We start from the raw sequence: 23,957 nt of genomic DNA on the forward strand, positions 1-23,957 counted from the left end.
AGATGCCAAACTGAGATTCATTGGAAGAATCCTAAGGAAATGCAGTCGTAAAACAAAGGAAGTAGGTTGTAGTACACTTGTTCACCCACTGCTTGAATACTGCTCACTGGTCTGGGATCTGTACCAGATAGGGTTGATAGAAGAGATAGAGAAGATCCAACAGAGAGCAGCGAGCTTCATTACACGATAATTTAGTAATCGCGAAAGCGTTATGGAGATGATAAACTCCTGTGGAAGACTCTGCAAGAGAGACACTCAGTAGTTCAGTACGGGCTTTTGTTGAAGTTTTGAGAACATACCTTCACCGAGGAATCAAGCAGTATATTGCTCCCGCCTACGTATATCTCGCCAAGAAACCATGAGGATAGAATCAGAGAAATTAGAACCCACACAGAGGTATACTGATAATCTTTCTTTCCACGAACAATACGAGACTGGAATAGAAGGGAGAACTGACAGAGGTACTCGAGGTACCCTCCGCCACACAGTCAGATGGCTTATGGAGTATGTATGTAGGATGTAGGATGAAAGATAGTTCTGCTCGATCTACGATTCTTGATGCCACCCAGAGAACTTTTCCCATATTGCATTGGCTTTTACCACTAAGATACTTGGTTCAGTGGAAACTTGGGAAATAGGCATTTTTTTCTTGTTTTCTTGTGTCAGTATAGCGTTTTTTCCCCACCAGTATGGGATATTGCATCACTGAATTGGACAGTTTGTGACCCATAGTCAATGACACCCTGAAAATGGCATAGAAAATCACTTCCCAGAATGACATAAAAAATCCGTCCCTTTCTGACAATGCCTCCATTTCAAACCCACCATATTTCCTCCCATCAGCTGTCAGTTCAACAAGGTGAATTGCCACTGGTTTTAAAATCCCCAGCTTCAAACCACTAATGAGACAGTGAGGAAGCTGCAATGCCTGTTTATTGCCAGTGACTAGAAACATTATGCTCTTTTGACCTATAAAACTTTATAGGATTACTTAATATATTGGAAGCAAGGAAAGGTTGCTGCTCTGTTCTCTCTGGCATTTTCCTGGGCTAGGTGGTGGTGGTGGTTGTTAGGATGTTTAAGGGGGACTAAACAGCTAAGGTCATCAGTCCCCCATTCCAAAAACAGGCGAGACATTAAGGCGCGGAGCAGATAAAATCCCTAGGGGAAGGATACTCCCCCCCCCAGGCCCTAAAAGAACACAAATGCGGTAACAAATACGACAGACATGAAGAGGACAGATGAACACCAGACAGAAAGAAACAGAAGAAAAGAAGATGGCCGGAGACTGGTTGACTGGCCATGACAACAAAAAAGGGAAAGAGTCAACCAACCGACTACACACTAAAAGCTGCAACCAAATATGAGAGACTCGAGGACAAGAGACACACAAAGGGAAAGGTGCAGGACCACTCTAAATGGAACCATAAAAAGGACTAGCACGGATAAAATGTAAAACACTGTCAGCCATGGAGGCATCGTCGCATAAAATCAAAGGCAAGGTGCCCGGGAGATTAAAAGACTGCCGAAGGGTGCGCAGTCGGGGACACTCCAATAAAACGTGGGCGACCGTCAGCCGGGACCCACACCGACACAGGGGGGGATCCTCCTGACGTAAAAGATAGCCGTGCGTCAGGTATGTATGGCCGATGCGGAGCCGACACAGGATGACAGAGACCCTGCGAGAAGACCGCAGGGAGGAGCGCCACACATCGGTCGTCTCCTTGACAGCCCGCAGTTTATTCTGGGCTGTCATGCCATGCCACTCAACAGACCACACCCTAAGCACCTTACGGCGCAACACCAGCTGCAGGTCGCGAGCTGTGAGGCCGATCTCCAAAGCTGGGGCGTCGATCGCCCCTTTGGCCAGCCTGTCAACACGTTCGTTCCCCGGGATGCCAACGTGACCTGGCGTCCAAACCAAGACCACCGAACGACCAGAGTGGGCAATGGCGGAAACAGACTCCTGAATAGAGGACACCAGAGGAGAAGAGGGATAGCAGCGGTCGATGGCCTGAAGGCTGCTCAGGGAGTCACTGCAGATGACGACGGACCTACCTGAGCAGAAACGCATATGCTCAAGAGCGCGCAAGATGGCCACCAGCTCTGCAGTAAAAATACTGCAGCCAGCCAGCAAGGAGCGTTGCTCAACATGGGCAGTGTGAGCAAAAGCGTAAGCAGTGCGACCATCAACCAGGGAACCATCAGTGTAGACAGGCTCACAGCCCGGAAATGATTCGAGGAGCGCAAGAAAACGGCGACGGAGGGCCACAGGCGGAACCGAGTCCTTAGGTCCCTGTGCCAAATCCAGACGGACGGACAGCCGGGACAAACATCAGGGAGGCGTAGGTGTACGGACCCAGAAGGGAGGCAGAAGAGGGAATGACCCCAGTTCTGACAGCAGGGACTGGACACGAACAGCTACAGAAAGCCCAGACCTAGGTCGCCGTTCGGGCAGATGGAGGACCATGGCAGGGAAAAGCAGGCGACGATTGGGATGGTCTGGCGAGCAATGCACGTGGACAGCATAGTCGGCGAGCAGTCGATGGCGGCGAATCCGCAGCGGGGGAACCCCGGCCTCCACCAGTAGACTATCTACGGGGCTGGTACGAAAAGCGCCAGTTGCAAGCCGAACCCCACAGTGGTGTATGGGGTCTAACAACTTCAACACTGAGGGTGATGCAGACCCATAGGCCGGGCTCCCATAATCAAGCCGGGACTGCACAAGGGCTCTGTACAATCGCAGCAGCGTGCAGCGATCTGCACCCCAAGATGTGTGGCTAAGGCAGCGGAAGGCGTTGAGGTGCCGCCAGCATTTTTGCTTCAGCTGAGTAACATGAGGAACCCATGTGAGCCGGGCATCAAACACGAGTCCCAAGAAGCGGCAAGTGTCCACCACTTCAAGCAAGTGGCCGCCGAGGTAAAGTTCAGGATGAGGGTGGACCGTCCGACGCCTGCAGAAGTGCATAACTCGAGTCTTGGCTGCAGAGAACTGAAAACCATGAGTCAGAGTCCACGATGCTGCCTTGCGAACGGCGACTTGCAGCCTGCGTTCGGCAACTCCCGTAGTCGTGGAGCTAAATGAGATGCAGAAGTCGTCGGCATACATAGAAGGAGACACCGACGACCCCACTGCTGCAGCCAGACCATTAATGGCCACTAGAAATAAGGAGACGCTCAACACTGAGCCCTGCGGGACCCCATTTTCCTGTATATAAGATGAACTAGAGGTGGCACCGACTTGCACCCGGAAAGAGCGGCGCAATAAAAAGGTTTGAAGAAAAGCCGGGAGCCGACCACGAAGACCCCACTCATGCAACGTGGCGAGGATGTGATGCCGCCATGTGGTGTCATACGCCTTCCGCAGATCGAAAAATACAGCAACGAGATGCTGACGTCGGGCAAAGGCCGTACGGACTGCAGATTCCAGCCGCACCAAATTGTCCGTGGCAGACCGGCCCCGACGGAAGCCACCCTGGGATGGAGCGAGGAGACCGCGCGACTCAAGGACCCAACACAAACGCCGCCCCACCATACGTTCGAGCAATTTGCACAAAACGTTGGTGAGGGTAATGGGACGATAGCTGTCCACCGCCTGTGGGTCCGCACCGGGCTTCAAGATGGGGACAATAACACCCTCTCGCCATTGCGACGGGAACACGCCTTCGCTCCAAATGCGATTAAATATCGCGAGAATGTGTCTCTGGCAGTCCCTGGAGAGATGCTTCAGCATCTGCGCGTGGATGCAGTCTGGGCCTGGTGCTGTATCAGGGCAATCGGCGAGGGCAGCGAGGAATTCCCTCTCGCTGAAAGGAGCATTGTATGTTTCAGAACGATGCGTGTGGAATGAGAACGGCGTCCGCTCGGCTCGCTCCTTTAGAGAGCGAAAGGCGGGGGGATAGGATGCAGTCGCAGAGCTCTGAGCAAAGTGCGTGGCAAGCCGTTCAGCAATGGCGGCAGCGTCCGTGCAGACAGCGCCGTCCAAGGAGAGCCCAGGGACACCCATAGGGGTCTGGTATCCGTAAATCCGCCGGATCCGGGACCACACGAGCGAGGGGGAGACATGGGAGCCCAAGGCAATAAGACGACGGGCGAAGGCACGGAGCCTCTTAAAGGTGATGAGGGTCTCAAGAGACGGGTGCCGCCTATGACGCTGGAGAGCCCGCCGACGGTCGCGAATAGCCTCAGCAACCTCCGGCGACCACCAGGGTACAGCCCTCCTCCGAGGGTGGCCAGAAGAACGGGGGATGGCAGCCTCGGCCGCTGAAATGATGGACGTGGTTAAAACACGCACCACCTCGTCAATGTCACCCTGTGGGGGAGACTCAATGGTTGCAGCGGAAGTAAAAGCTGGCCAGTCAGCCCTGTGGAGAGCCCAGCGGGGCAAGCGCCCAGAAGAATGACACTGGGGCAGTGACAAATAGATGGGAAAATGGTCACTACCACACAGGTCAGGATGCACTCTCCAGTGGAGGGATGGGACAAGTCCAGGGCTGCAAATAGAGAGATCGATGGCCGAGAACGAGCCATGGGCCACACTGAAATGCGTGGGAGCACCGGTGTTCAAGAGGCTAAGGTCGAGCTGAGCCAACACATGCTCCACGGCCTGACCGCGGTCATCGGAGACAGTCCCACCCCATAGAGGGTTGTGGGCATTGAAATCGCCCAGCAGCAAAAAAGGTGGCGGCAGTTGGGCTATCAGAGCAGCCAGGACATGCTGCGCGACAGCACCATCAGGTGGAAGGTAAATACTGCAGACGGTAATAGCCTGTGGCATCCACACCCGAACAGCGACAGCCTCTAAAGCTTTTTGTAGAGGTACAAACTCGCTGTGAAGAGAGTTAAGGACATATATGCAGACGCCATCAGACACCCTTTCATAAGCCGCCCGGTTCTTAAAATAACCCCGATAGCCACGGAGGGCGGGGGTTCGCATTACTGGAAACCAAGTTTCCTGCAGAGCAATGCAAAGGAAAGGATGACGGCTGATAAGTTGGCGGAGCTCAGCTAGATGGTGGAGGAAACCGCTGCAGTTCCACTGGAGGATGGTATTAGCCATGGATGGGAAAGGCATGAAGGGATTGGGGAGGCAGATTACGCCTCCGGGGCCCCTGCTGCTACTGAGTCACCACCTGGACAACAGCTATCTATTGCATCCGAGGGACTGGCGAGATCCATGTCCTCAGTGGACGCCAGAATCTCCACCTCATCCTCAGACGCAGAGCTTGTAGGAAGCGGTGGAATGGGTGCCACCGCAATGTCGGTAGCCTTGGGGAGTTTCTTCTTCTTCTGCTTCTCGCACTGCGCCTTGGGTGGTTCAGGCTGGGAGGGCGTCACTGGGTCAGTCTCAGGGACAGACGATGACCGTGTGTCCCGACGACCAGGGACTGGCGGTTGTTTGAGCCACTTGTGGCTGTCGGCTTTGGAACCGGTCAGAACGTGCGAAGGGAGGTCCCCAAGGGACCCCTTCCTTACGAGAGTAGCCGAAGAAGTCTTACGCTTCTCCGACTGGGAAGGGGGGACTGATGTCCCCGATGGTTGGGGGGGGGTGTTGCTCCTGAAGTAGATGGAGCAGGAGCAACAGGAGGTTTAGTGCCCCCCACCATCAAGGGGGCAGGTGTGGGACTTCGACTCTGAGAGCTGACTGGAGTGGATGGAATTGTAGAAGGAGTGACAGTTGCGGCATAAGAAGCTGTCATGCGCACTGGATGAAGCCGATCATATTTCCGCTTCGCCTCAGTGTACGTCAGGCGGTCGAGAGTCTCGATTTCCATGATCTTCCGCTCCTTCTGTAGAATCGGACAGTCTGGTGAGCAAGGCGGATGGTGCACACCACAGTTCACACAGATTGGAGGCGGCGCACAGGGATTATCAGGATGGGAAGGTCGACCACAATCGCGACAGACGAGGTCGGAAGCACAGCGTGAAGACATGTGGCCGAACTTCCAACACTTGAAGCACCGCATCGGGGGAGGGATATACAGCTTGACATCACAACGGTACACCATCACCTTGACCTTCTCAGGTAACGTGTCACCCTCGAAGGCCAAGATGAAGGCACCGGTGGCAACTTGACGATCCCTCGGACCCCGGTGGACGCGCCGGACGAAATGGACACCTCGGCGCTCCAAGTTGGCGCGCAGCTCGTCATCGGACTGTAAAAGGAGATCGCGGTGAAAAATAATTCCCTGGACCATATTTAAGCTGTTATGTGGGGTGATAGTAACAGACACATCCCCCAACTTCGTACAAGCCAGCAAGGCTCGTGACTGGGCAGAGGATGCCGTTTTTATCAACACCGATCCAGACCGCATCTTGGACAAGCCCTCCACCTCCCCGAACTTGTCCTCTAAATGTTCGACAAAGAACTGAGGCTTCACAGACACAAACGAGTCCCCGTCAGCGCTGGTACAGACGAGATACCGGGGCGAGTATCTTTCGCTCTCATTCACAGCCTTTCGTTCCTCCCATGGTGTGGCCAGGGAGGGAACGATTTGGGGTCATACACATTAGCCTTAAAGTGAGCTTTGGAACGCTTAGAGACTGCTGATGGCTGGCCGCCAGCGAGAGATGATGTACCATGCTTCATTGCGGGTCATCCGCCATGATGCCACCTACTCCGACCAAGGGCCCTCCCCACGGGCGCCACCCAGCCACAGCAAAGGCCACCTGGCAGGATGGCCATTGCCGGGAGTCCTGATGCCCCAGGGAGATGGGCACCTACTCCTTGGCATACGTGGGGAGTTAACGGCGCAGGCATCAGTAGAGCGATCCCTGTGTTGTCAGGGGGCTACAACCAAAAGGGTACATGGCGGCCCCACCACAACGGACTGGCTACCGTGCTGGATGTTAGGTGACATGTGGTCCATGGGCGCCGTCAGTGCAGAAAATGGCCCTGCACAGTGCTTGGCAGAAAGTGCACGCAGGAGCGTATCCATGCCCAAGCGATGGAGAGGGGGCAGGACTGCAATGCAACAACGAATAAGATGGCGAAAGTTCTCAACACAACATGGACACAATGCACCAAGTAAGGCGCCCTTCCCCAATCGGCTCGCTCTTCGGAAAAATTTTGAGATATGGAGATCAAACCCGACAGGGGACCATCACATAAGGCCGAAACGTTTGAAACTCCTTTTAGTCGCCTCTTACGACAGGCAGGAATACCGCGGGCCTATTCTAACCCCCGAACCCGCAGGGGTCTCCCATTGTCGTTAAAACTCTGGAATCTTTGCTGACATCAGACTGATCTGCCACACAATCAGTGGCAGTCAACAACTAAGTTATGCAGTCAACAAAGTTATCAATCACCCTACAATATGGACAGCAAGGAGCCCAGCATTTGTTAACAGAATGACCCAGTTGCTTGCATTGCCTACAGTTTGTCTCATCTGCAGAAATGCAGGGGGGGGGGGGGTCATTATTGCAATAAGGTGTTGAAACAAATCATCCAGTCTCCTCATGTAATAGCACAAGATGAAGTGCCTCAAGTGAGGTCAAAACTGAAGCCGCTACACTCAGTTCCAACCTTTGGTTTAATTCCCCTGATAAATACATTGGCAACTCACACTTGAGCCTCTTCCCATAAGATGTCACTTCGGGCCTCCTCTCACCCTGTGAATTGGATTTGCAGACAGCTCATAGTCTTACAACAGTCTCTGCCTAAGGGTGGATGACTTATTTCAGTAGTAGTTCACACCTGTCTTGCCTGAGTTCCTCTCTGATAACTCATTAGCCAGCATGTCAAATATTTCTGTATTTCCTAACATACGTTCTGTACATGCATGTATCAGCATATAGCATCAACCACACAGCATTCAGCTGGAGTCCATCCAGCCATGAAAAAATACTGCCAACACCTTGTACATTCTGCAAAAATGTACTCTCAATTGGTTTACTTGAAAGAGAGAGATGAAAGTAGCAATGAGAAAACCATTTACTACATTACATTGTAGGATGGCAGCTGCACTAGCTTTGCCATAGCCCCTTCAGGCACTCAGATCTGTTTTTAGCACTGACTGTTGCCTGTTATCATTGTAACTCTCCTGCCAATGCATAATTCTTCAGGGAACATGCATTTACTGTTCCCACAAAACCTTAAATGTGTCCTCACTACCATCTTCTGCTCCACTCTGTAGCTGTGAGCATGTGGTAGGTAAGTTTACAATGACTAACACTCAGATTTATAGCTAAAAAGAACATAACAAAGCAAAGCAAAGATCTGGATGCTCTGAAATGTACAGCCTGTAAAGCCAAAACAACTCTCCTATTCTGCTTGATTTCAATGTTCTCAATGTCCTCCACTGGCAGGTCATCAGCAAGGTGACTGGTACGTGTGGCTCATGACATTTATATTAAATGTGGAACATTGAGATGGTGCCACAATATCTCATATATGGCGAGGAGCCCATGACCCTCAAGGAAATAGCAGTTCTAAGGTGGTGGTGATGAAGCAAATATGTCCCACCATGAAGCCAAGTCTCTTGGCATCGGCAGGACGAACTGTTCAGTAGTGGAGTGGTGGTAGGACCCGTGACAAGCTGCTACATGATGTGGTCGAAGAAGGTGACTGCATCTTGATGATGATAACACACTGGCTTATGCCCAGACTTAGATGGGTAATAGCTAGCCATGGCTAAGCTGCGCCCAGACCTGTTATAACTGACCAGCAGCACAGTTGGCCTCCACAACATTTAGCCATGAAAACCAAAGATTGGGGTCTCCCATTATGCTGTCACCAAAACTATACAGTGAGTGGGAAACTGAGTGACACTGATCATCAGGATTGTTGTAAAGTTTTGCATCCATTGTCAAATTGAATGGAAGAACAAGTTTTAGTCAGTAATAACTTAAGATATTATGATTGATGGAATACATGGAGCACACCTAGGGATGACGTAAATGCCACCAACCCTCTGTAGGACTCATTGCAGCTGAGCTGAAGTGGACCAAAGGCCAAAAGTAGAATAAAAGAGTGAAGGAAAGGTCCTTGTGTCAGCCCAAAGGCTGAGAAAGCAACCTCTTCAACTCTGTTCATATTTACTGGAGCCACAAGTGATATCTTTCCCACACTTCCTATCAGACATTGCAGGCACCATTCACAAAGCATGCTTTGACAGCTGCAAACCACTTCTGGCCTGAAGCACAGACTGGTTCTAGCTTATAGGCCATGGGCACAGCACTGTGGACAAACAACAGTTTTGAACATGAAAGAAACATTTCCATTTTTAATAAATTCTTAATAAATCACACCAGGAAATCCCACAAACAGATAGTGGACTCTACATCATCCTCCACAGTAGTGTTACTATTCTTCAAGGTAATAATTATGCTTCTAATCTCCTCTACACTTGGTGTTCTGAGTTAAGATTTGGTTGTTTCTAGTTGTAGCTGAATGCCTCAGATACCGCTTCACAGTTTAGGAGCACTTCAAAGAACTCAACCAAAATTGAACTGTTTTCCATGCCAGCATACTACTTCTCCTTTCTTGTTCTTACAGCTTAGGTTTGGGGGATCATATCTGTTTAAGTTAGTCTTGAATCTGATATGAAATTTTAGCAAATTGTTCTCTCAAAAGCCCTCTTCTATTTGAGTTAAGTGTTTCGTCTCATATTTTTTCTTGAGATTCCTGATAGTTTTGATAGTGTTTTTTCTTGCTTCTTGAAAGCTTTTTAGATTTATAGTATTTTCTGAGAATATCAAATGACTCACACTTCTTGATGCTCTTTGGTTGCCTTACCTCCTTCTGCATACTAACATGCATGTCTCTTTCTGTTCTCCAGCAAAGTTTTTCCTTTCACCATCAATCAGTGTATATTTTAACTGCTCTTGACTGTGAAGAAAATGGTTCCTGGAGATTTACTATGACTGTGAATTTGTAATCAGAAAATGTTTAACGAAAAACTACATGAAGAAAATTAATATTGTATAAACCCCAAGAACCTGTTTTACTTCAGGAAACTTCAAAAGCACACCTCTGTATGAAAAGTTTCCAAATCCTGTTAAAATCCTGATAGTAAAATCCTTTGATAGTAGAAAACAGTAAAACAATCTGAAGCTAATTTGATAAATAATGACACAGTGTACTGTAATTTTGCTTACCAGTAACAGTTAACTCCAGATAAATTTGCACCTAAACATGAATGAATGGGAATATGACATTAAGTGGCATCTAAACAAAGATCATGTACTTTGACAACTGTCAGATTCAAAGTTCCCACTAATACGCTAACTTGAACCAATGGCGAATAAGCTATTTCTTTGTAATGGGTCAGTGTAAATAACTTCAGTGGCAGATGCCTCAACTTACACGTTTGGCCACATTTCACAGTGCAACACATAAATTCAGCCTGTCTAAATTACTGTATATACACATTGACGCACATTATTCCAAAAGCTGCATACAACACATGAAACGAATAGTACATCCAAATATATTGAAAAGCAAAAACAAATAAATGATGGCAATGACTACTGTTGGGGGTGGAGGTCAACAATCACTGAAGGTAAACAGTCTTTACAATACACTACTTTTATTTATAGAGAGAAACGTTAAGGGATGGTCTATTACAAAGCATAAAGCAACTGAATTGGTTAAAATTGTGTTTCTCGAAGAGAGGAATGGTTTTGAGTCTTAGCTGTTCTGGGTCAGCGTGATGTGGCGACAGCGGTAGAAGCGTTTTGAAGTTGCTGATATTGACTGATTGATTTCTTTATTAATCCATGTAACAATTTACATTGTGTGGATTTCGTCAACAACATCATATACAATAGAATATACCTACAATTTATACACATAAAATTAGTATTTACACACATTTTTCAGGTATCTTACATTAGTTTTATATCATTATGTAATTTTCTTATAGTACTGTACAATTCTGGATTTCACATTATAATTATTTCCTCATGTATTACAATGCAGTCTACTTTAATTACACTACATGTTTTAATTCAGATAGTCCGTTACTGCTTAATAACTTTTATTTAATAACAATTTTTTTAGTTTTGTTTTGAACTGTCCAATTGTGTCAATATCTTTTATATTTTGGCGTAATTTATTATATAATTTAATGTCATTGTACAACAAGCTCTGCTGAGTTTTAGCTTTATTTTTCCTCTCTAGATGCAGATTGTATTGTTTTCTAGTTTCATAGCTGTGTACTAAAGAATTTTTCATATAGCAGTCAATATTTTTTTACATACATAATACTTTGAAAAATGTATTCACAGGGGACAGTTAGGATTTCCAGCTTTAGGAAGTGTTCAAGACAGTGAGCCCTACTGCCACTCTTGGTTATTATACGAATTGTTCTTTTCTGTAATTTGAAAACTATTTGAATATTTTTACTGTTGACTCCCCAAAATATTATTCCATAGGTAATAACAGAGTGGATATAAGAAAAATATACAGATCTGACACATGTAGTATCACACACTGCAGTCAGAATTCTAAGAGCATAGCATGCTGTAGCGATTCTGTTACTAAGAATTTTAATATGTTCTTCCCACTTTAACTGACTGTCAACATGCATACCAAGAAATTTTGTGTAGTCTACACATTCTATAGTTTCATTGTTTAACTTAAAGTTGTTGTTGTGTGGTTTTTTGCAGACATAGAATTTAACAGCATTCTTGTGGGTGCCCACTGACGTACACTGTTTAGTGTTTGTTCGGCTTTTTCTTTCAGTGCATCTGGTGATTTGTCACTGATTAGAACACTTGAGTCATTTGCAAACAATATTGTTTGTCCATGCTTGATGCTCTGTGGGAAATGAGGAATAGTATTCGGCCAAGGACACTACCCTGTGGGACACCTATATTTACATAATTTGGGTTTGAAGTATACTTTACAATATAGTTTATAAGTTTATAATAGAGGGAAACATTCCACATGGGAAAAATATATCTAAAAACAAAGATGGTGTGACTGGCACGTCGATAGACACACAAACAAACACAAACATACACACAAAATTCTAGCTTTCGCAACCAACGGTTGCTTCATCAGGAAAGAGGGAAGGAGAGGGAAAGACGAAAGGATTTGGGTTTTAAGGGAGAGGGTAAGGAGTCATTCCAATCCCGGGAGCGGAAAGACTTACCTTAGGGGGAACAAAGGACGGGTATACACTCGCACACACACACATATCCATCCACACATATACAGACACAAGCAGACATATACAGAGGCAAAGAGTTTGGGCAGAGATGTCAGTCGAGGCGGAAGTGCAGAGGCAAAGATGTTGTTGAATGACAGGTGAGGTATGAGTGGCGGCAACTTGAAATTAGCGGAGATTGAGGCCTGGTGGATAATGGAAAGAGGATATATTGAAGAGCAAGTTCCCATCTCCGGAGTTCAGATAGGTTGGTGTTAGTGGGAAGTATCCAGATAACCCGGATGGTGTAACACTGTGCCAAGATGTGCTGGCCATGCACCAAGGCATGTTTAGCCACAGGGTGATCCTCATTACCAACAAACACTGTCTGCCTGTGTCCATTCATGCGAATGGACAGTTTGTTGCTGGTCATTCCCACATAGAATGCGTCACACTGTAGGCAGGTCAGTTGGTAAATCATGTGGGTGCTTTCACACATGGCTCTGCCTTTGATTGTGTACACCTTCCGCGTTACAGGACTGGAGTAGGTGGTGGTGGGAGGGTGCATGGGACAGGTTTTATACCGGGGGCGGTTGCAAGGGTAGGAGCCAGAGGGTAGGGAAATTGGCCTACAATTTTCAATTTTTCCTGCATCACCTTTTTTGAAGAGAGGTAGTAATTTAACATATTTTAAATAGTCTGGAAAGTAGCCCTGCTTGAAAGATTGATTTATAATATCAACTAAAGGTGGAAGTAGGCTCTTGATACAGTTCTTAATTATAAAAATGGGGACTTCATCCAGACCAGCTAATTTTTGTTTTTCAGTTTGCTGACTCCTTTATAGACTTCTTCCTGTGTTGTGTGGAATAACACCATTTAGTGTGATACACCATTATTCGGCTTTTTGACCTGAGGGGCTGTAAGAAAATTTTTCTTAATTTTATTCCTATGCTACTAAAATAATCATTTATATAGTTTGCCAAATATATTGGGTCTTTTATTAGAGTACCTTCCTCTTTGATTTTCAAGTTTGACAGATTCATTTTCCTGGTACCAGTTTCCTGCTTCACAATCTTCCATACTGCCTTATTTTTGTTTTCAGCAGAGAGCACCAGTTTGGAGTTATGAGCTCTCTTTGCTGCAAGCAATATTTTCCTATATGTTTTCCTATATCTTTTATAAAAGAGTGCGAAAGCAGGATTGGTTTGGCTGTGTTTAATGGAGCTCAGGTACTTTAGTGTTTCAGACGATTTTTTGATGCCTTTTGTGACCCACTTGTTTTTTCCTGCTGTTAATAATGGACATAATACCTTAGGAAATGTTTCTTCAAAATTTAATTTAAACAATGTCATGAAAGTTTTGAATTTTTCATTTGCATCTACCTCTGAGTATACTGAGTCCGATGTTTGTCCTGCTATCTGTTTGGCAAACTCATATCTATTTTGTTTAGAAAAAATTCGTCTGTAAATATGCATTTTCTTTGTTTCTTCTGGAGCCACTTTTATATTAATGAACTGAGTGATCACATAATCCTAGCTTTGCTACCTCCACCTCACAGTTTTCTTTGCCTAAATCTGTTAATACCCGATCGACAGCAGTCTTTGAGTATTTTGTTATTCTGGTTGCACTGTTAGCCATTGGAACTAGATTGAAACTTTGAGCAAGACTTTGTAATGAGTCCCATGTAGAATCAGGATTCAGTTTATCGAATCCTGCACGTTCATCCAGTTGTGTCCTTGGCATTAAAATATCCTCTTTTCTTACATCCTATTTCAGCTGGTGGTGGTAATAAGTTGCGTAGCATCCATTTGTCATAGGGCGGAACAAAGTAACTGCTTATGCAGCAACTGAAGGTCATAATAGTTCAACTGCAACTTTCACACACGATAGTTTGGCACAGACCACATGATGTGTTTAAATTAACACTCCATTTGCTATAACTTGCCAATTGCAAAATTAGACATTCCATCAACTGTTAATATTCATTGTTCATAATAAAACTTTTCCCGTGAAAACAGTCACTTATGTAGCAACACAGTTCACAGTTTCCACATTGGTTGTTAGTGTTTTAGTACATGCCATATATTGTAGTCAAGAAAATGGGCAATATTAAATTCACAGATTACGTAATGCAGCTCAATTCTAAACTGGCAACTATACTGTCAGTTCATGAGTGCATTGTCACTGCCACATGCATCACCCTGCAAAAACCAACAGCATTTGCGTTATACAACGTCTGTTTAGAATATCCATCATAGAGTCAGATTTAAAACTGATCTAACACAAGAAAGTCCAGTATTAATAACACGTTAAACGCAGAGCATTACTACACACAGTACTTGCATCCGTACCACCACGCTTACATGCCATCTGCCACTGACTGCTACACACTGTTCAACCCAACAACTATCGATGCCTCTCTTGCTCCACAGTTCTTACAACACTTTTGCCTATTGCATTCTGTTTCATATGATACATTTAACAAAACTATCTGAAAGATTATCAGAAAAAAAATCCTAGTCTTTACATAAGGAACTTTTATAGAAAATAGTATATTAAACAAAGTCACACACACTTCATGTTCTACACTATATAAGCAAATGAAAAATATTCTATGTCATCAGAAATAGATCTATGAAGTACAAGGTAGTAAAAGGGTTATAATAGAAGGAAACATTCCACGAAGGAAAAATATACCTAAAAACAAAGACGATGTGACTTACCAAATGAAAGTGCTGGCAGGTCGACAGACACACAAACGAACACAAACATACACACAAAATTCAAGCTTTCGCAACAAACTGTTGCCTCATCAGGAAAGAGGGAAGGAGAGGGAAAGACGAAAGGATGTGGGTTTTAAGGGAGAGGGTAAGGAGTCATTCCAGTCCCGGGAGCGGAAAGACTTACCTTAAGGGGAAAAAAGGACGGGTATACACTCGCACACACACACATATCCATCCACACATATACAGACACCTAGAAGGATTGAGAGGCAAGGCTGGAAGTCAGAAATTCCTGGAAGGTTTGGAGAGGGTGATTTTGAGGAAGAGGAGGTGGGTCCCGCTGTGACGGAGGACGGAACTGTTCCAGGCAGGGTTCAATTTGGATAGTGTCTTGGGGAGTTGGATCATTAGGGGTAGGATTAGGATCATTTTTCTTCGTGGCAAAGTGATACTTCCAGCAGAGAGTACGAGTGTAGGACAGTAAATCTCTGACGAGGGCTGTTTGGTTGAATCTGGGAGTGGGGCTGAAGGTGAGGCCTTTGGATAGGACAGAGGTTTCGGATTGGGAGAGAGGTTTGGAGGAAGGGTTAACTACTGAATTAGGGTGTTGTGGTGCCAGATTGTGTTGATCGGAATTTTGAGGTTTTGGAGGGAGTGGAGCTGGAAGTGGGAGATTGAGTAGATGGGAGAGACTGGGTTTGTGTGCAATGAGAGGTGGTTGAGGTTTGCTGGAAAGGTTGTGAAGGGTGAGTGAGTTGCCTTTCCGGAGGTGGGAAACCAGGAGATTGGATAGTTTTTTGAGGTGAAGGGTGGCATGCTGTTCTAATTGGCGGTTGGCCTGTAGGAGGATGCTCTGAATAGCCGGTGTGGATGTGGGAGAGGAAAGATTGAGGACTTTTATTAAGGATAGGAGTTGACGGGTGTGTTCATTGGCTGAGTTGATGTGTAGGTGAAGGATTAGGTGGGTGAGGGCAATGGATTGTTCAGTTTGGAACTGGTATAGGGACTGATGGAAAGAAGGGTTGCAGCCAGAGATGGGAACTTTAAGTGTGAGGCCTTTGGGGGTTATGCCAAATTTCAGACAAGCCTGAGAAAATAAAATATGTGAGCGTAATCTGGCTAGGGTGAAGGCATGTTTGCGGAGGGAATGTAAATAAAACTTAATGGGGTCATTGTGGGGGTGTTGTGAGGGTGACATGGTATTAGAAGGTGGAAAGTTTAACATGAGGTTGAAATGAAAAAGAAAGATAGAAATATATGGGGAGAGATAAAGGTGAACTAGAAAGCAATTGGAGATCTGGTACGAAAAAAGACGAAAAAGTGTTGGTTAAGTTGATCCTGTGGTGAAATTGGGTTGGTAGACAGCGATGTGCAAAAAGGTTAGGTGGTTGTGTTGCCGCTAAATCACGTTAAAGGACGGAGAAATTCGGGAAAATTTCGAGAAAATTTCGAAAAAACGTATTAAAGGAGTGGTGTTGTGGTGAAAGATTACGAAAATGGGGCTAACAATTGTAGAAATAATGACGTTAAAACCTGTGGGGAGCGGCTAAAATGATCAGTGAAGTGCGAAAAACGGAAGTGGAAATAAAGTTAAACTTATTAGAACTGGCCGAAATGGTTGTTAAATACGTGAAAGCAGCTGTTATTGAACTAGAAACGGTGGATTTTATAGCAGCGGTAGTGCTGAAGGCGGAAAATAAAATATTTTGGTTATGGTTGGGAAGTGGGTTACGTATTGTTGAGCATATATAGGCGGGATATATATATCTTGTTATTAGTCATAGCATCACACATCCTTGATAGTTCTTTTGATTCAAGCTCATCTTAAAATATTATCTGGTTATAAGCTTCTCTGTATCAAGTTTCACAATATCAGTAGTGTGTCTAGTTTTGACATAAATTTTATAAAAAAAGACCTAAATGTAAGTTTTCACTCCTGAGGATGTTGACATTTTGAATGTCCTTCTCCACGTGTCCCAAGTTCACTACAAGATCAGCCTTTAACTTTTCTAGTAAAGAATTTGGAGATACATTTTCTGTTTGCATAGAAGATGTTTAAGTGCTGTTGACTTCATTTCCAGATCAAAACATTCACAAGCTTTCACATGTTGTTTGCCATTTTGATTAGCCCTCTTGTAGAATGGATAGTTCCCAATGATCTTACTGAATTTTCCCCTTCCTGAATAAAGCACTGGAGTCCGCAAGAAGTACAACATTTTTGGTTGGAATCTTGAACTGTGTCTCCTCCATGTCTCCCCAAAATTCTTCTACATTCTGTGGATCTGTTCTGTCATTTTCATTTGTGAGGGCATGTGCTTTGACCACATATCTTATTTGCTCCCCTGAAAGAAAGTGTTGAAAACCTACTGTTCTTGGATCTGAAGTCAGTGATGGCTTCCAGCATTTCTTTATCACTAAATATATAAACTGAAGTACCCTGCTCACTTCTGTCTGTATGTTCACACTAATTCCAGGAACTGCTGTAAGCATTTTGAAACAGTTTTTACTTACAGGTAGACCAGTTTTTGAGGAAGGTTTGTGTGTATTATGCATATAATTTGGAAGTATTCCATGGAAATTGGCTGAATTATAATGATTCAAGTGAAAATGATGCCATTGCCACCTAGTGGCAAATAGCAGAACTCACAGCATGGGTAGTTGCTGTGTGACTGAGAGATTTCATTTGATCTTCACCACTCCATGTAGCAGCAATGGTTCTTTGCTGATACCATGATATTTTCTGCTGCCTGCGCATCATAATGGACCAACTCAATGTTGTCCAGTAAGGACATGAAATTACATCTAATTCAAAGACTTGCACTAGGCCATTAAGCCACACAAACCTATTATTACCCCAATCTATACATATCTTCTTCTTGTGTACATTACATAAATTCAAATCTCCCATTGTGTTCTCCTGCCTATAAGAGAAGGCTAATCTTATGAACCACTGTAGGAATTTCATATGATTTTCACTAATAGATACCCTGCTTCAGAGTGGACTGGATGGTAGCTGCCATCACTGCCATGAGATGTCACTCAAAAGACCAATTAAATATGGAAAACCTAATATTCATGCCTCCTGAGGATCTTCCTGGCCTGTGCTGCTTAAATCATTTCAGTTGTATTACAGTTATGTTATAAGATGCCTGACCTTTTTCTCTGAACTTTAATCATAACTCCATGCAGTGGCCCACAAAATTATCACTATGCCAGATAAGTCATCAGATACTTAGTGCTACCTATATGAAGCTGGGATGGGTCATTAATTGATTATGAAACCTGTGTCAATGTGAGGTACAGTCTTCATTACTCTCTTGCATGGATTTCTATTCAGAATCTGATATCCTTCTAATTCAAACACTGCTCCATCTCTGTATCTGGTCTCTTGTAACACTGTTATAATGATTTTCTGTTTGGCCAGGGTATCTGTAATATGTTTCAATTTTTCAGTTTTGAAGAGTGAGTTAATGTTGAAAGTAGCAAAGTGTGGCACTTTCTTTCCTTTTAGTCAGTGGCATGTAGGCGTGAGCTCCCCAGAATCCATTGGTTCAGTGATGTCTTTGACAATGGTTGATTGGTTACCACCTAGGTTAATGCTCTCTAAGAATGAACTTACCATCATCCTGAATCAAGTGTTTTCTGATAGGTATCAATGCATAAGCATCAACAGAATAACAGTTGAAGTAGTCAGCATCAGAAGTGCCTCAATATGTGACCTGTCTACTATTTTATGGCTTCTGTAGGTGTCAACATGCATACTTTATCGGGCTGGCTGCTGTGGCTGAGTGGTTCTAGGCACTTCAGTCCAGAACCACGCGGCTGCTGTGGTCGCAGGTTCCAATCCTGCCTCGGGCATGGATGTGTGTGATGATGTCTTTAGGTTAGTTAGGTTTACGTAGTTCTAAGTCTAGGGGACTGATGTCCTCAGATGTTAAGTTCCATAGTGCTCAGAGCCATTTGAACAATACCTTACATGGGCTTTTACATTATTATTATTATTATTATTTGCATGCACAAAGATGATGTTGCATCTGGTAGTCAGAGAGCACAATTAAATCTCTTGTTGATTTGCAGGTCTCTTTGTTGTTAACTATGATCCAGCGAACTGGAGACTCATCCTCCAACATCTAAAGACTAAGGGTTCTTCCATAACATTATCTGCAACAACACGTGCAAAGTTACTAACAGATGCAGGACTTCTTGCAGATGCAGGGGATCTGTCATATGATGTCCCCTTTGATCTAAGTCTTATGTTGTCAGATGAGAATGATGTTGAACCATTCTATGCTTTCAATGGATTTTTTCAAAATATTCGTAACAAATTGCGATATACAAGAATAAGGACTCTCTTAAAGGTGAGTTTAAATAAACAAAATAACCATAAATTATTCAATGTGATAAAAATACATATAGATAATGCACTCTTTTGTGAAAGTAATTATTCAGCAAAAGATACTACTAAGAATGCTATATGAAGTAGAGACTTACTTATATTTCAGGGCCTCTTCCAATATCCTGGAAATATTAAGCACTTGCCATTATGAAAATCATATTTGTTGCTAACAATAAAAATTCGTTTCACAACTTCTTATTAGCCCCAAAAATAATTCCAATATAGCCTAGCAAGGAAAGTGAATATCTGGAGGATGGTGCAATCTTTTTTGAACAAGTTCCCATCAGACACAAAGCATGAAACAGGAATCTCTAAAACCCAAAAAAAGTCATTCCTTACTAGTCATCACTCCTACAAATTAGCTGATTCTCTAAACTGAAAGACTGAATATTCTGATTACAAGTGATGTACATTGTATTGTTCAGTGTAAGCTTGCTGCTATCCTTACAGTATTTCTGGTAAATAATAATATAGTCATTAAATTACCAAAAAGAGATAAAATATGTAATCAAGGAAGAAGAGTTCAGATAAGTTTAGGATGTCACATGTAGCATGTATAAACTCAAGTAATAAATGGATATTTTGCTGTCAAGTAGTCTCAGGATCCCCACTTGAGCATTTCTCTTTTTGTTCTAATTTATGTGTGCAGGTTTGCTAAATGACCAAAAGAAGATATATAAATTGTAATACTTTGTGGGTAGGTGCCTCTTAAGTCAAGGACTGAGTAAGGTGGCATAGTGGATAACACTCTGAACTTGCATTTGGGAAGAAGACAGTTCAAATCAACCTCCAGATATCTGGATTTAGGTTTTCCATGTGCTCTAGGAAAATGCTGGGATGGTTCCTTAAAAACGGCATGGCTGATTTCCTTCCCCGTTCTCGAAAAAATATCTGAGCCTGTCCTCTGTCTGTAATGACCTTATGGGAATGGGATCGGTAAGCAGGATATAGAAAACAATTCCCTTATATGTCATAGCTCGTATATATTTGCACTTGACACTGCATCTGTACAAAATGAAGTATAACAAAAAACTGACTAAAGTAAAGTTAAGATGGAGGCTCGACAGAGCACTTAGACCCTCCACAACCCAACTACAGATGTCCAAGGGTGAGGGCATGTGGCCGTTGATGACGGTGGAAATTGTGCGTGTAGGAGGCGCACCACAGGTACTTCCATCTTGAATGAGATGGGTTGTGGATCCAGAGCGGTGAGAGACAGGTCAGGTCCACTTCGTAATCAGTGGCCAGATGAGACGGCAACTGGCCCGGGAGTAAGCGGGCGGGGCAGTCAACGGAGTGGTGGAGGCGTGTGTGGCCCTTAAGTGGATCGAGCCATCCATAGAAATGAAAGCATGTAGAGATGCTCAGTCACACTCATGCAGGAGTGTGAGGTTGTGTGCAATGTTGACGTGTAAGGGACCGTCCGATGGCGGGACCTTGGTATCTGTCAAAAGAATGAGCACTCGGTCGTCGAACGTCACTATAGAAATGTCGTTCACTCGGTGCGGTGGCACGCAGCAAGACAAACTGATAGTAGGTGTGTGTGACTCCGGCTTTGGAGGTGAGGACACGAAACCTGCGCAGGGTGAAATGGGGCGAGGTCGGGAAACCAGCGAACAGTGGCGAACAGTCTTTGGCGGAAGAGGCGTGTGGTGAGGTTGATGGGAGCACATCTTCATTCTTGGTCAAGGGTGGATGGTCTGCAGAGCCCAACTGCAGTGGCGTGAGACCATCAGGGTCGACAAAAGCCGGTTTCAGGTGATGCAGAGAAACTGTCTGTGTGCGGTCTTTAATCATGATATCAAAAGTCGTGTCCCCACCCCCCACCGCAGGACCTTGTAGGGGCCAAGATAATGAGGTTGAAGAGGCTGCCTAACCACATCATCACACAGCATGACATGGGAGCAGTCAGAGAGTGTGGTGGGAACATAAGCCTCGGGTGGTGAGTGACTGATGGGCAGGTGCAAACGCGTTTGTTGAAAATGCGTGTGCATCCGCCTAATGAAATCTGGCAAGGGGGGAAGATCCTCGCTAACCTGAGAAAGAATAAGTTCCCCCAGTAGGACCAGATTCTCGCCAAAAACAATTTCAGATATAGTCCCCTGTAGGTCAGGTTTATAAGTCAAGCGTAGACCAAGTAGCACCCACTGGAGAGCTTCCGACCAGAGACAATCATGGCATCGAAGGGCCTTCTTGAGGGTGCGGTGCCATCTCCCCACCAACTCATTGCTTTGTGGGTGATAGGTGGTAGTGTGTATTTTTTTAATACCGCAGATATTGTAGAGCATGGTGAAAAGCAAGGATTCAAACTGTCTACCCTGATCGGTGGTGATAGTGGACGGGCACCCAAAACGAGCAATCCACAAGCCAATGAAAGCTTGGCTACAATCTCAGCAGTAATGTTAGGGAGAGGGACAGCCTTGACCCAGCAAGACAAACAGTTGATAGTTGATAAGATATATCTATGACCCTCCGAAAGAGGAAGAGACCCCGATCAGATCAACATGTATATGAAGGAATCGTCCTGCGGGAATGTCGAACTTGCCCAGAGGCGGGGAGATGTGGTGGCTGATCTTGTTGCATTGGCCAGCAACGCAGCTGTGTACCCAGGTTTGACAGTCCCAATTGATATTCTTCCAAACAAAACGTTCTGACATGAGACGTGTGGTGGCTCGAACCCCGGGTGGGCTAGGTTATATAGGGCATCGAAAACCTGTTGCTGGCATCCGTAGTGGTGAATAACTCAGTCAAGGGGTCAGGGTGGGCGAATGTCACAGAGGAGCTAAAGAAGTCTTCAGAGCCTTGAAGGCCTTTAGCATCAGAGCTGTCCAAGAGATGGGTTTGATACCGGAAGTTTGTTTGCTTGATAGCGTGTCCGTCAGGGGTGCCTGAACAGCGGCGGCAGAAGGCAGATGCTGATGATAGTAACTGATGGTGCTGAGGAAATGGCGTAGCTCTTTGTAAGTAGCCAGTGTCCACAGATACGTGATAGCCTGCACATGGTCTTGAGTGCAATAGGGAAAACTGGTGTGAATGGACAAACAGACCTGCATAAGGGAAGTGAAGGTAGCTGTAAGAATCTTATTATTTTTCATCAAAATTTCAGTAGCTGTAAGAATCTTATTATTTTTCATCAAAATATTAGAAGTCTCAAATGTAAGTTTGTGGAACTCATACTGTTCTATTTACCCATCGTCAACATGGTTTCTTTGTCACAGGCTATAGATTTACCACAGTTTTCTTCACTTTTTCAAACCAACAGCTCAATTCATGGAATCAATACTAGAAATAAGAATAATCTTCACAAGGATTTAAAGTTACTTAGTCTTGTACAAAAAGGTGTGCATTATTCAGGAACACACATTTTCAATAACTTGCCAGCAGCCATAAAAAGCTTAACAACCAATGAAATTCAGTTTAAGAGAAGCCTAAAGGATTTATTGGTGGCCAACTCCTTCTACTCCATTGATGAATTTCTTAGTAAAACCAACTGATTTGTATATAAGTACAACATAACTTCTGCACAATTTCAGTGCAGTAATGTGTTCATTGAAAATTTGTGTGTGTGTGTGTGTGTGTGTGTGTGTGTGTGTGTGTGTGTATATTATCTAACTTCTGCACCATTTCCATGCAGTAATGTGTTCATTGTAAATAAGTATTACAGTAGTTGGATTACATGTTTATTACCTTATAAATAATTAAAAACTTTTTTATTTTAAATTCAGTGCATTAGTATTTGTAAAATGACTCTTAGTGTTCATTAAAAAATGACGATCATTCCACTTGGGACCTGTGGAATGGTACATTAGCTTATTTGTTTTAGTTGTAAATATTTGTCATGTATTGTTGTTTTTCTGACATGTTCCACATCCTGGAGGACTTCCTCACTATGGATCAATTGGAATGAAAGTAAATGTAATCTAAAATCTAATCAGACACTTTTAACACGATGTAACTTGCAATACATAACTGGTCACAATACCAGCCGACATTTTTGTAGGATGCACACTTTTCTTCATTAAATTTACCTTTATTTATGGAACATTCGGTGCCATTTTGAGATTAACCACAAGAAATACAAGGTAAGGTCCATGAAGTCAGCATGAATTTGGCCCCATGGCTGTATCAGCATTGACCTGGAAGGGAATGAAATGGGTGGGACTGGCTGGTGCACATAGCAAATGGCACACTGTCTAACCTCCTGTGCAATAGACCAGTAGATGTAGCAGCTTGCCAGATGCTTCATCCTGGAAATATCCTAGTTATATTGATGCAGGAGTTGGAGCACCCATAATTACAGGAAGGATGGCATGACCACTCAGCACTAATCAACATCTTCTGTATGGAGTGTGACACACCTTTCCAAACCTGAATTTGGTGCCATTGATGAAACAAACAATGAGGGCCAGGTGGTTGTGCATCTGAAAGCTTGGAAGGCAAACTTGACTGGACATATTGCTGCACCCAATAAAAATGTGAGTCACTCTTAGATGCTGTAGCAATGTCATGGGATTTTACAGGGAGCTCTTCAAATGATCTCCAGTTGGGTGTCTGCCTGCAAACAAATTATCTCCGGGTGATCAATTTCAGGATCTGGACATGTCGGTTGGTGAGAAAGTGCATTTGGGTTAGAATGATGAAGGGAAATGTAATAGTGAATGGTCTGTTGAAAACTGGTCTAATGGAAAGAGCAAGGTGCATCACACTCCACACAGAAGATGTTGGATAATGCCAAGTGGTCATGCC

At 44.4% G+C, this 23,957-nt stretch overlaps 1 protein-coding gene across 1 annotated transcript in view; it reads left to right on the forward strand.

Annotated features, from left to right (window-relative positions):
- Positions 1–23,957, forward strand: part of LOC126188583 (thyrotropin-releasing hormone-degrading ectoenzyme-like) — a 270,383-nt gene that overhangs the window by 155,446 nt on the left and 90,980 nt on the right. The window contains exon 9 of the mRNA XM_049930188.1: positions 18,893–19,173. Within this exon, the coding sequence (XP_049786145.1) occupies positions 18,893–19,173 (281 nt within the window). The remainder of the gene's footprint in view (positions 1–18,892; positions 19,174–23,957) is intronic.

This window comes from Schistocerca cancellata, chromosome 1 (assembly GCF_023864275.1).
Source record: "Schistocerca cancellata isolate TAMUIC-IGC-003103 chromosome 1, iqSchCanc2.1, whole genome shotgun sequence".
NCBI lineage: Eukaryota > Metazoa > Arthropoda > Insecta > Orthoptera > Acrididae > Schistocerca > Schistocerca cancellata.